At 39.1% G+C, this 13,008-nt stretch overlaps 1 protein-coding gene across 3 annotated transcripts in view; it reads right to left on the bottom strand.

Annotated features, from left to right (window-relative positions):
- CHM (CHM Rab escort protein) overlaps positions 1-12,722 on the bottom strand; it is a 61,941-nt gene extending 49,219 nt beyond the window's left edge. For all 3 annotated transcript variants that reach the window (XM_008493746.2, XM_030449280.1, XM_030449281.1), the window contains exons 1-2: positions 12,651-12,722; positions 1,747-1,813 (exon numbers count right to left, since the gene is read on the bottom strand). In XM_008493746.2, the coding sequence (XP_008491968.1) occupies positions 1,747-1,813; positions 12,651-12,699 (116 nt within the window). In that variant the 5' untranslated portion in view covers positions 12,700-12,722. The remainder of the gene's footprint in view (positions 1-1,746; positions 1,814-12,650) is intronic.
- Positions 12,723-13,008: the final 286 nt, after the last annotated feature.

Below are 13,008 nucleotides of genomic sequence, written 5' to 3'. Positions count from 1 at the left end.
GTTTTTTTGTAGAGAACAAAGGATTAATCAAAGTAGCACATATAATGCAAACAAGTATTTCAGTATCCTCAGATCTTACTTTCTTATACTCTGAAAAAAATTTAAACCCATAATACTTGAAGAAGGGAACAATATATATTGTTAAAAAATTATATTCTGAATAATAACAGATTTTCTGTTGAAAACTCATCAATTATGCTGTTATCTCAGTAAAATGAAATTTGAAAATCCATCCAAAATTGAGTATATTAAACTAGACAGAATGCTTTTTTCTTTGCAAGAGTATTACCTGAAACACAAACAGCAGATGCCTTGAAATGCTTCCCTTTTTATGGAGAAGGTGTTGTACAGCATAGTTATCTTGTATTTTATTTTTTGCCAAGATATGGATTCTAAACCATAATTCAGCGAGCACACACATCCATTAAAATGGCCCCTATTAATGTGAGTGAAGAACACCTTGGTTAAGAAGACCTTCCCCTGACCTTAGCTGGCATTAAGAGTTAGAAAATGACTCCACAGAAGAAAGGAATCAAAAGTGGAAGCCTTCATTTTCATCACAAAAAGAAAAGGCAGTGAATGTAAATGAGCATATTTAAATGAAACCGTAATAAACAAAACTTGTATTCCCACAGTTCTGATTGCTGGCTTCTCTGAGCTTTCTGGAAAGCTCTTTGTCATAGCTAAAAATGGGCACAGAGGAAAGAAATCCAAGTTCCAGTGGTTAGCTGTTATTACAGACTTGAGAGCCAATGAACATGAAAAAATGATGTAACAGAAGTGGTTCATTTACCAAAATCTAAGTTGTCTACTAGCAATATATTCATTGGTCTTAAAATCCAAACCTAACTATTTCATGCATTCTAGATCTGCTTACTCTAAAATAAGGGGTTTAATATTTAAATTAGCAATCTAATAGCCAATTTAAGAGTTATATTACCAGAAATGTTTGACATTAACATACCCTTACATATTATGCATGAGGTCTTCATAGTAACTTCAGCAAGTTCTGCTTCACTTGTACCTAAGCAGTTTTTTTGCCACTATGGTAGAACACCTATTGCATTTCCCAGTTTTTCACTACTATGTCGTTGCACGTTTCTTTAACATTATTGCAATCTTTGTTTCAGCTGAAGCATTAGTTATATTAAATATGAAGCATCAAGTATTGCCTTGCAAGATCCTATCCCAGTGGGATATCAAATAACTAGAGTATTAGCCCATTTAAGGTCTTTTTTTTTTTTTTTTTCCCCTTACAGGTTCTGAGAGCTTTCCATAGGAACTGAGAGTAGTCCATAATGCTTGAAGATTCATCAGATAAGTTCCTAATCCAAAAAGCCCTTTCTTGAAAACAGCTGCTGACTCTGATGTGCATCACCTGTCCTTACCCCAGTCCAAGACAGAAAGACAGAGACTTGGTGGGCAGCATAACAGCAAACTGAACAATTGCAAATCAGATTGCAGGCAACCAAATCAGTGAACTAGTCTTGCAAATTTTGCAGTTATGTATGCTTTCAAATTGGAAATAAATGTATAAAAATGAGTGGGTCTCAAATTACTGAGCTAGCATGCAAAAAATTGCCTGTTCCACTGATAGCAATAACATCCAAAAACTAAGCCAGAGATGGAAGGATAAGAGTACTTGATTCCAGGTGAACACAAGCTCTGAAGTGCACACTTACATAGACACAGATATACTTCTAGCCAGTTTAACTCCTGAAAATGAAAATGATTGGCATAACTTACGAGTCAACGTGAAGAACTCGCTGGCCACTTCTGGCACACGCTGCTGCAGTAATGGATTCAGGCAAACCTGAAAGGACACATGCAGGTTTTACAACTTAGTAGGGGAAGATACATTTAGAAACAAAATAAAATTAGAACGTGGTAAGAAACAGGCCAGTCAAGCAAAAGGAAGTTTTACTGGGGAGCCACTGAAATTTTTAATACTCTCATGCTACTAAATTAATTAACATTATTTCATGGTCCTTGGCATTTTCCTCTCACCCTACTGAATACAACACTTTTTTTTCTAATACTTGTATGGCACATCACTTGCTAATACAACTACCTCTGAGTTAAAGCTTGTCATCAGTTACTTCTCTGACACTTCATTATCATAAACAGATGGAGCACTTACCAGCACAATACCTAAAATTTAATGGGATGCTCTGTAACTTTATTGCTCCTGATACAGACAGGTATTATCTGAGGGGTTTTTTTTTCTTTTTTTCTTTTTTCCACTTCAAAGTGTTTGCAATATGTAAAGACTCTGTCACAATCTGTTGAAATGGTGCTTTAAAATGAAGAAATTTGTGGTAAATGCTGCATATACTCTCCAAGGATGCCTTGGAAAGTGTGAAGGTACAGGACAGAACAGAAAAAACAAGCTGCCCCTGCAGGTGTACTTTCACTTCACATTTATGGGTGGTGGTAGGGACAGAATGAATCTGGGATGGTTGTCCTTAAAGTGATATCCCTCTCAAAGGTTTTCATTAAAAAAGAGGCTAGTTATATTTCTCTACCAGCAACACCTGCTTGGAACTGCATACACCAGTTGGGGGTCTAATGAAAAAAATGAGGCTGTTCTCTGACTTGTACTCCCACTCATCAGATTTTTACAGGCAGAGTTAGATCTTGGTTTTCTGACTAGATTCAGAAAAGAAGTATCCAGTATTGCACCAGCTTTGCTGAAATGTCTTTTTAAATGATCCACTGGCTGCTTAAGCAGGTAATTCAGTAAAAGTGATTAAAATTCTAAGAGACTGATATTAGCAGACACTCAGGCTATGTATCCAATTAAGGGATGAGATTAAACAAAGTGCAAGGAGTGTTTCACTGCTCTGATTTACAGTACCAAAAGCAGCTGCATTAATACAACTGAAGAGAGACAGAAGTGACAGTGGAAAAAGCAGATTGGAGAGAGCACAAACTTCTTTGGCACAAACATACTCTTTGGGAGAATTTCAGGCCTGCAGTTGTCTGTTTCTTCAGAGAGGATTATGCCTTCACAAATTAATAAAAAGTCAGCATGTGACCAACCTGATGATTGATTTAAAACACATAATGCAACATGCTAAAGGTTAATGAACAACAATTTACTAATTTCAAGTTATCAGTTTTTTCTTACCTAGAGGAAGCAGCTGGGAGACTTGGATGGGACATTAAGTACAGTTTAGCACTCCCAGAGAGAGGAACAAACAATTTTATAATGTTGATTTCACTTAATTCTAGAACCTGAAATGCAATCTAGAAAATCCCCTGGGGGACCCAGATACACAAGAATATAGTTTCATGAACTCTTTAAGCCAGCAAAGGCAAACACAACCAGCAAACTATGGAGATTCACCTTCTCTGTCCTTATCTTTGACCATTCCTGACCTCCTTCCACACAAAGCAGTGGTCAGTTTTTGGCAGACCAGTTCCATGGTGGTGGCAGCCCAAAAGTACAGCAGTTTGTATCAACACTGTTTAAGACAGGCATGACAAATTATGCAGGAAGCAAGCTACAACTTCCCAACAGATTTTCTGTTTTTAACACTTACTATTTTGATAGATTAAAAAAAGAAAATCCTTTTCTGAATTGACGTAACAGAAAAAATTACAATGATTTTGCACTGCTGACCTTTCACATCAAGCAAAGACTCAGCATGGAATTAATCTCTAGAGGGAACAGTTCCTGGGACACTTGTTTCAAAGCCTAGAAAGGTTGAGAGCTTTTAGTTGAATTTTTTGAGGCAAGAACTCAAACCATAAACCATTCTAAACAAAGAGACAAGGAGAAAAAAGGTAATTGCAGCACAGGCTTCAGGAGCACCACAAGATCTGGGTGTATCACACACTGTTGGTATGTGAAAGCAGCTCCCCATCCAGCTGTCCTCTGGAAACGTCTGTACACACATGCCATTTCTCTCTCTCTATAAACTATCTGGAATGGAATCTACAACTACTATTTTGTTTGGAGTTCCTGAAAAAGGTTTTCTTGCCCTCATTTGGGCACAGAGAATATTACTCTGGAAATGGAATTGAGAAACTTGTTTCTCCTTTCTTATTGATAAAAGCCACAGAGAAAGTGTTGTAAAACATCACCAAGTGCTGCCTAGCTGACCAGAGCTGGAGTTATAGCTACCAGGGCACAACAGATTGCTTCAAGCTTGATCCAATTGATACTGTGTTGGAGGTCTGTTCTTCCATTAACCTTGGATGAAATTGTTCCCTGAATTAGCTTCCTCACTCTTGAAAGCTGGCATCAATTTTCTTCACCAACCCTTTGCTTCCAAGATACTATGGCCCCTGTGCAACCACTGGTAAGTGTAAGAAAGTGTAAGAAAGGCAAGACCCATGGGTTTTGGCTTTTGGAGAGGCTTTTGGTACAACTTGGTGCAGCAGCAAGACACTGTTTATTCTTATGTGACAAAATCTTGGGAAGTCAAAGAAATAAGACCATGCTTTATCACCAGTTTCTGGAATCTCCAACAAAAATAAAAGCACATGGAAAACATGGAGCTCTGTCACATGCAAGTTACTGCTACATGTCATCTGGATGGCATGGTGGCTACTTTACAAAAGTCTCTTCCAAGAAAGAAGGCTCTGGTAAACAGAACACTGTAATAGTGATGTAAGGAAAAAACAGAAACCAACCTAGCTTTGAAGATTCTCCCTGGAGAAATGGTAGAAATTTATTTAACCACAGTACTTGAGGCTGAACTATCTCCTACAGAATGCTTCCAGAACTATGCAAAATACACCCCCTTCAGACTGTTCAGTAAAAGAGAAACATTATTTTAAATAAATTGTTTCTATTGGAAGTAGTTTCCTATTCCACACTTTGATTTGTCAAAATCCCTTAAAATGGATTATATACAAATTTCAAAATGCATTCAGAACCCAGCAACATGGCAGAGCAGGCTCCAAAGTTTCTCACTCATGGTTTGGTTGAAGATAATGATTTACTACAGAATTCAAGTGATTGCAGGGGAAAAGCTGTATCCCTAATAGTGATTCTGAAGTCTCACTTATGCCTAATGAGTAAATAAACCTGGGTATCTCCAAGCTGGTTTTCTTAGGAAGGTTTATTCCAATACTTCCTGCCACTCATCCCTCTTGGGGAACAGTCAGTTTTTCATTTGCCATTTTAAGGGAGGAAGGATTTAACACTATAACCTGTGACACTCTTGATGTTTAATGTTTTTGAGCAAGCAGTTGAGTTATGGTCTGAATCCAGTAACTTTGATCAAAGAACAGCAAGATCTAAATGAGAATCTACATTTCCTTTCAGAATATTAAATAATAATCATCATCATCTAAGATTGTACTGCTATCAAAATCAGTGAACAAATTGCTGAATGATCAAGAGATCTGCCCTCTGGTACTGCTGCAAGAGATTCCAGGACCACATCAGAAAGAGCTGCAGCACCAGAATGAAGCAAGCAGAAGCAGAGAGCCTAAACACTGGGTTGGTGACAATGTGATGATGAAGAGGACAATCCACTTCTGACAGCACTGGTTTTCACTGCCAGCTGTCTACCCATCACCTCCATTACAGCCTCCTTGGATACAAAAGAGGCAGATTAATCTCAATAAATCTTACAGATGTGGCTGCTGCAGGCTGACCTTGAAGACTACATTTGGTTGTTCCCAGCAACCTCTGATCAAGATAATACCCATTACAAGAATTTTTGGATCTTCCCTATGAAGCAAAATCAGCCATACTTTCATTGTCATGATTCATGTGTTTTACATGTAAATAAGCAAGAATGAGAGGAATTACCTAAACATTATGCAGTTATAAAGATACCAATTCTTTTAGTTCCAACACAGCAAAATTCATACTAGAGGTAACTGCTAAACTAGAAAACTCTTCATCTCTAAAAGTCAACTGGTTTTAAAAGCTTTACATAAGAATGAGTAGTTACAATTCCCCTCTGTGTAATCACAAATTAATATCAGGCTTCCACATTGTGTCTCATCTGATCAGCAGCTATCCATGATGCTACAGGGAGGCAATGCCTCTTCAAGTGTCTCTAAATGGATACATGCACTGCCCCAAGCCTGTAAAGCATATACGCTTTATATATCTATAAAGGAAGCAGCTTCCTATGCACAGAAGCATCTTAGTTCCTGAGTTGTTCACTGTAAACTATTTCCCAGTCATCCAGCTGATAAGCTTTTACAGAATTACCCAAGCTTCATCTTGAAATGGTTTAAATGTTTAATTTGCTTCACTGTGTCTACTAAATAAATCACAAGTGGCTTTTTCATAATATAAATTGCTGAAAGGTAATATATTAAAAATGCTGGAACACAGACAATTTCAAAACAATCTTCTGCAGTCAGGCAGTTGACCAACTGCAATAAATTTTGTTTGTATCTGAACTTTTAAGAAGAGAGGAACAGCCAAGTCTGGAGAAGCCCACTACACAATGTTCATGCTACGTTTTTGGTATAGGTAGAAAAGGCATCTTATAGTTGAATTGCAAATGAAGTTGAAATACTTCTGGTATAGACTATTTTAAGTTAAAGCTAGCTAATGAAAATTGAGAAAAGGTTTCATTAATTTAATGAATGCTCATATTGCAGAATAGTATCAGCAAATACACCTGCAGTACAGAATATGGTAGTGGCATAGAAATGACCACCCAACTAAGGCAAGCAAGAAATCTGGCCAAGGAAGAGCCACAAATAAAAACATTTTTCTCCTACATGAGCAATTCCATAGTCATCTGTGTACCATGAGAGGCACATGGCAATGAAAAACATGTAATTGCACTGTTGGTACAAATAAACATTATTTAGAAAAGGAGCACAAATAGGTATTTTTTCTCCAAATAAAAATTGAATGCTACTAAAAATCATGTTCAAAATAAGCAGTGTGCTCTGAAGAGGAAACTAAATCAGTAAGAAAATGCACTCTGAATTTGGCTGCAAACCATAACAGTCTGGGAGAATGAACATAGATAAGAGCTGGACAACAGCATGAATGCAACACAGGTACAGCTCATTAAACTCCTATAAAAATTGTACCACTGGATGAGTCACGTTGTCTGGATTTGGCAAAGTTCCGTTGTACCTACACACTCTGCTCATGCAATGTCTAAGACACCAAATCAAGGTAACAGATAAAAAAAACCATTTTTTACCCATTTGGCAGAACACTTTTTGAATGCCAGGGAAAAAGCAGATTGCCTCAATGGGATGAACTGTGTTAACTGGAAAGGAAGAGCTGCTTTACTTTTCATTATTAGAAGGTTATCTTCCAACAGAATGGTAATTTTTGAAGAGACACCAAACTGGTGTAATTTTGTAGGAAATATTATATACATAAGTACACCTCTTATTAAGGAAGATGACAGGTGAAATCTAGAAGACTTTTTGTACCAAATACAGAGTGTTTGTAAGGAGACCTCTCCAGCACATACTACAGGTATGAGTCTAAACTTTGGTTTACAACCAATAGCTGCAGATGAAGAAGAAGCAAAGCACATTTATTAGAAGATCTCTATAGTAAGACAAACATTAAGTTTTATTTTTATCCGAGCCTTCCAGCATTTTCACTTCCTTTTCTGCCTCCCTGCCGGAAGATTGCTCACTCTGCTTGCTCCTTATACATTTCATAAAGAGGTTAAAAGACTTTTCTCCTAAGCTTCCACACAGTTACCTGGGTATCAACAGAAGCTGTTATAAAATGCTTTGCTTGGCTCTAGAACAACCTCAGTGCACCAGTGACTTCAAGAGAGATGAATTGTCCTAGCAGGACTGAATTACCAGCTTTATGGCCACTCTCCAAAGAGTGGAATGACATTTTCTACTTGGGGATAGACAAACCTGTCTTTTTCATTACTCCTGACTCAGATGAGAATTTCAAACTGCCTTGCTAAGACATTTTCTAAAGGAGTTTTTCACCTTGATATGCAGATGACCTACTCTGTATTTTTCAGAGCAGGATCACAGAGAGTGCTATGATCTCCTGTTTTGTAAGATCAGCAATATGGTCTGGAAAGCCTGAAGAACACCAACAGGCTGAGAAGGACAACAAAAGATAAACAGAATGAGTTTTCTTACAAAAGCAGTGAGGAACATTTCACAATATCTGAGAAACAATTCCATCTGAGATATCAGGGGGAGTCCAAGCCTCCAAGAAGGCTGTCAGAGCACCTCTGCCACACAAACCAATTTGGAATAGAAGGCACACCAGCAAACACCCCCTCAATTTTAGTCAGGTTAAAAAAAAGCAATTAAGAGAAAGCTATGATTACACAAGGAAAATACGAAACAAAACAAAACAAAAAATTTAGAAAAATGGGAGGGCAGGGGGCCTGTGTGAGGAGAAAACTGAGTCAGTGAGCATTTTGTTTGATATTTATATGGAGGATTAATGACCTAGAAATGAGAATAATAATATGGGTCTATTTCCTCCTTCCAGACAACAACATTATAAGTCAGTGGCACTGTGTCAGTCAGGAATGAGCACTGACATTAAAAAGTATTCAGCTTCAGCTGGTTTTCCATCTAGCTTTTGTTGTAAAAATATAACTGCTGCTGTAAACTGAAGTGCTTATATAACATAATGTAACCAAAATATCAGCCCAGAGATATATCAGAAAACATTTAGGCACATCCTAAAAATATCCTGTGACAACAAAAACATTAGGAATTGTTACTTTTTTTGTTTGGTTTGTTTGTTTGTTTATTTAAAATCAGTCTCCAGTGTAAACTTCATAATTCACATCTAAAATATTTAGGTTACTTTTTCATTGTATATTTTAAAAGTGGTGTTAGTATTTGAAGTGATTTTCCTAACACTGTACTTACATAAGATAAACCTGAAGTACTTATACCACTCCCAGCATATCGAACAATAAATAATAGATTCTCCTGACAGGACTTTGATGACCTGGCAAAGCCCGAGTGCTTTCAGCCAAAATCATATGAAACCATAAATCACTCTTTATTTTATAGAATATTTCAAAATGGATTCCTGCTTTCTACCTTGAAAGTCATTTCATGTGTTATTTATAACCACTGAAAACCAGAATGGAAAGAAAATTGCATACAACTAGAAAATTTACTGTGACTGCTTTTGTAAAGAATAACTCCTTTTTAGAAAAAAAATTAGAATTACTGGCAGACAAACTTGTGAATACAACCACCTTTTAAAGAGCCATATCCTTTCTTCTTCAACTTCCCCAGCAGTTAATACAGGCCTAGAGTGTCAGGACAAGTTTAAGAACTCAAGACTGAATATAATCCAAACAACTGAAGAAATTCTCATCTATGGATAACACTACATCCTTATCCACACCACTTACAAGTACGTGTAGCCACGTTGCAAATTTTTGCACTTGCAGTGGTTTCTGCCATAAATTCAGCACTGCTGAATGTCTTGCCTGTGACTTTTCCTACCTGAGAACAGCCTAGAGACAGAAGCTGTGCCTTCCACTCCTGGCTGAGTGACACTCCCACAGAGATGCTCATTATTTGAGGTATTTACCAAAGAACTCCTAATGTTCCCTCTCATTATTACAAGTACCACTATCTTAATGCCTGCACTAACATATATGGTGTGGCCATAGAAAGCCTCGAGATATGTCCACTAAATTTATATAATATGATAATCTACTTTCCTGTAAAAGGATGGACATAAATTCCATGATCATGTGAAGCTTTTGCTGCTGAACCCAGCAGGATTAAGGATTTTTGTACTGAACATCCATTTTCCTCTAAACTTGCCAGTGCAGGAAACTGTTTAATCTGGGCTAAGGAAAAGTAGTTTTTTCAATAAGGGAATTTACTTTTCCCTCAGAAATATTGATGAAGTAATTGAACCTAAGCACTAAATGGAGCACTGATGGCTCAAATGCAATGCCAGGTTCCATTTTCATTAAGCTTACTACAGGGAAACAGTTAAATGAGCCTGAAATAAAAACAAATTCAAATCTAATGTTACCACTAATTAATTACTAAGATTAACTGATGCACAAATTACAAAACCAAAAGGAGGCCACACATGCAGAAAAGAATGCTATTACCACTATGCAGCTACAAGCCTATTAACACAAACATTCTAATTATTAAAATATTACAATTAAATATCCACAGGTACACTCAGCACACCTTGTACCATCAGAAAAACCCAGAGTTAAAGACAAGGCTAAAATATTCCCTCAGGTGTAATTTTCCAGAAGAAAAGACAGATCAAAGTTTTACTCTGAATCATGTTCCACACTAAGTAATTTAATACAGATTTTTTACAAGTCAGCCAGCAGTATTCATCACCATTTACAAACAATTTTAGTAAAAAGCAATGCAAGGAAAAGAAAAAAATAATTCCTAAAGAGCATAACTGAAAATCTTGGAATTAGCCAGAGCAGCACTCTCTACAGGTAGGCAAAACCTCATTTTTTAATACAAATCCACCATGACAAAATACATCAATATTTCAGAGGAAGAACTTAGCCAAAAGAAATTCCTTCCCCAGCACCAAAGCTCAACTTTACCAGCTCATTCCCAAGCAGGGAATTGGGTTTGCTGGGCACTGCTTGACCAACCCTCCCTGGCACAGACAGCTCAGCCACCAGTGCCTTTGCTGGGCACCTGCCAGTTTTCAGAGAATGCTCCCAACAGTGTGCCCAGAGGTGCACAAACCTATAAAAGCTCCAGAAGAAAAAATTGGCAGCACTTTTTTTACTCTTCCAGTGGATGAAGTGTTCTTTATGTAATTAATGGTCCCTTTAAAGAGGCAATACTTTCATGAGCTTGTTTAGTAGCTAAGTAACACCCTCACAATAATTTTATCCGTCTCTAAGTCTCCTTTAATTTTCTACAGCACCGCTGCATCTACACAAGTGCTATTTTTCTCACTGCAGCAAAAGATTAATTATCCTGAAAACTCACCTAAATTGTGCAATTTTTATTAGATCACACTTTCCATTTAGTACATTAGCCTTTCATTACTTACCATTTACCATCACACACCCAAAATATTCACAAACCTGAGCACAAATGAAAATGTCAGTCATTACAAGGGTTAAGAACAAAGAAGGGATCTCTTTATTTGCTCAAGAGCTTTAATTTTGCATTTTTAGTAGGGTTATGGCCAGCAATAGGGACAATATGATATTGTAATCTCTCACAAACTCCAGAACTAAATCCAAAGTCTCTTCAGCAATTCTTCACACAGTGTAGGGGGATTGGTTTTTTTCCTGGTAAACAGTGCAAAGATCAATTGCATTAAGAAATTCAGTCACTGCAGTAAAAATTGCTAGAAAAAGTAGTCTTCAACCTGAAGGGCAGATTTTGACAAGTGAACTCCAGAAACATAGCTCCTGATTTCACATGGAAAATCACAGCTTTTAGAAGTGCCTTCCCTTCAAGCTTCAACCAAAATCCAGAGCTGACGAAGGGAACTTGTCATAAATGCAACAAAATCTGAGTACAAATTTGGGACCTACAAAGAGTAATAAAGTTTGAACATTTTAAGACTAGAGCTCAATGCTGAATTTAAGGTGGGGAGCTTATCAAGACCAGTTTGAAAGCAGACACTGTCGCTGGGTTCTACAAAACAGAATATTTCAGTATTTAAAGATTATTATGACACACAAACAGCAAGCATCTTACTTCTGAAGGAATATTTTAGAATTTGCCTTGTAGTCATATTGTGATATGTTTCAGTGAAACATTCAAGATCTCCATCACTGTTCACCTGAACAGGTAACAGCAGGAACTTGTTTAGGATATAGGGAATGCAGGCAGTTCCAGAAAGTGCAGAGCTATGTCTGTGATATGTGCAATCATTACAACCTTAACCTTGCTCTTATACTGAGAAACACACTTAATTAAGGAGAACTTAAAGAAAAAAAAATAAAAAAGATATTTTTTAAGGTTATTTGTAAGCTTGAATAGAGATTACAAAAATCTTTCAAGATTTTAAAGCTCTTATACTATAGATACAACTGTAGAAAAAAGAGATTAGCAGCCTACTCCACACAGACTGCAACAAACCCGAGTTCATCTCTTCAGAACTATTTTCAGTGCACAAAAGCAGACTCAGCCAGCAGGCAGGTGTTTTAGGAAAAAGCTCTGCTAAGGCTGTCAGAGCCAGACAAGACGTTGTGAAAGTACCACAGCACCAGATCTCAGGTGTGCAGGGAAGGTGGTGCCCAACCAGTGACAGGGACAGGCTCCAGGGAGACCTCCTTCCCTCTCTATATATCCCTCCTTCCTGCTTTCCCTCCCTCTTCTTCCTTCCATCTCCTTCCTTCCCTCTCCATCTCCTTCCTTCCCTCTCCATCTCTCCCTCCTTCCATCTCCCCCTCTTCCTCCTCTGTCTCCCTCCCTGTCTCCCTCTCTCCCCCCTCTGTCTCCTTCTCTCCCCAAACCACACGTACGCCAGTGTCACCTCTATTTCCAAGCAAATCCTTACACTTTGAGCAGCACCCCTCGGCCAGCCTGCCAGGCTCCCCCAGGTTCTTCCCCCCCGCCCCCTTCCCTCTTCCCCTTTCCTCATACGCCGCCACCTCAGCCCCGCTTCTCCCCGCCATCCCCTTCACACCACCCGCGCGGTCCCTCCCTCACTGCCTGCCCCGGTAGCGTCTCCCCGGTCCCGGTAGCGTCTCCCCGGCCCCGGCAGCACCTTCCCGGCCCGCTCATACCGGTTCCGATCACCACAACATCGAACTCTGTGGGCAGGTTGTCCGCCATCTTGGGAGGGGCGAGCTCAGCTGACCGGCGCTGCCGGAAATGGCGGCGCACTCCGGCCACCGGCGCGGGGGCCGCTGGGAGATGTAGTCCTTCGGCTGAGGGCGCGCAGAACCTTCCCCCTCCTGCGGTGGCTTCGTCCTCACCGCGGACTGACAGGGATCCCCTCTTTCCCAAACCCTCTCTGAAGCATGCGGGAGCCTCTGGACTGGTTCCGCTGTGATCCGCGGCCGCTCCCTCACTGCCCCGGCCCCACTCCTCACAGCCCCCGGGGCCGCTTCCTCCCTCCCGGCTCCGGCCCTCTGAGGGCCG

Source organism: Calypte anna, chromosome 4 (genome assembly GCF_003957555.1).
Source record: "Calypte anna isolate BGI_N300 chromosome 4, bCalAnn1_v1.p, whole genome shotgun sequence".
Classification (NCBI taxonomy): domain Eukaryota; kingdom Metazoa; phylum Chordata; class Aves; order Apodiformes; family Trochilidae; genus Calypte; species Calypte anna.
The sequence above is the reverse complement of the archived record's forward strand: the minus strand, read 5'-3'. Positions and strand labels throughout refer to the sequence as shown.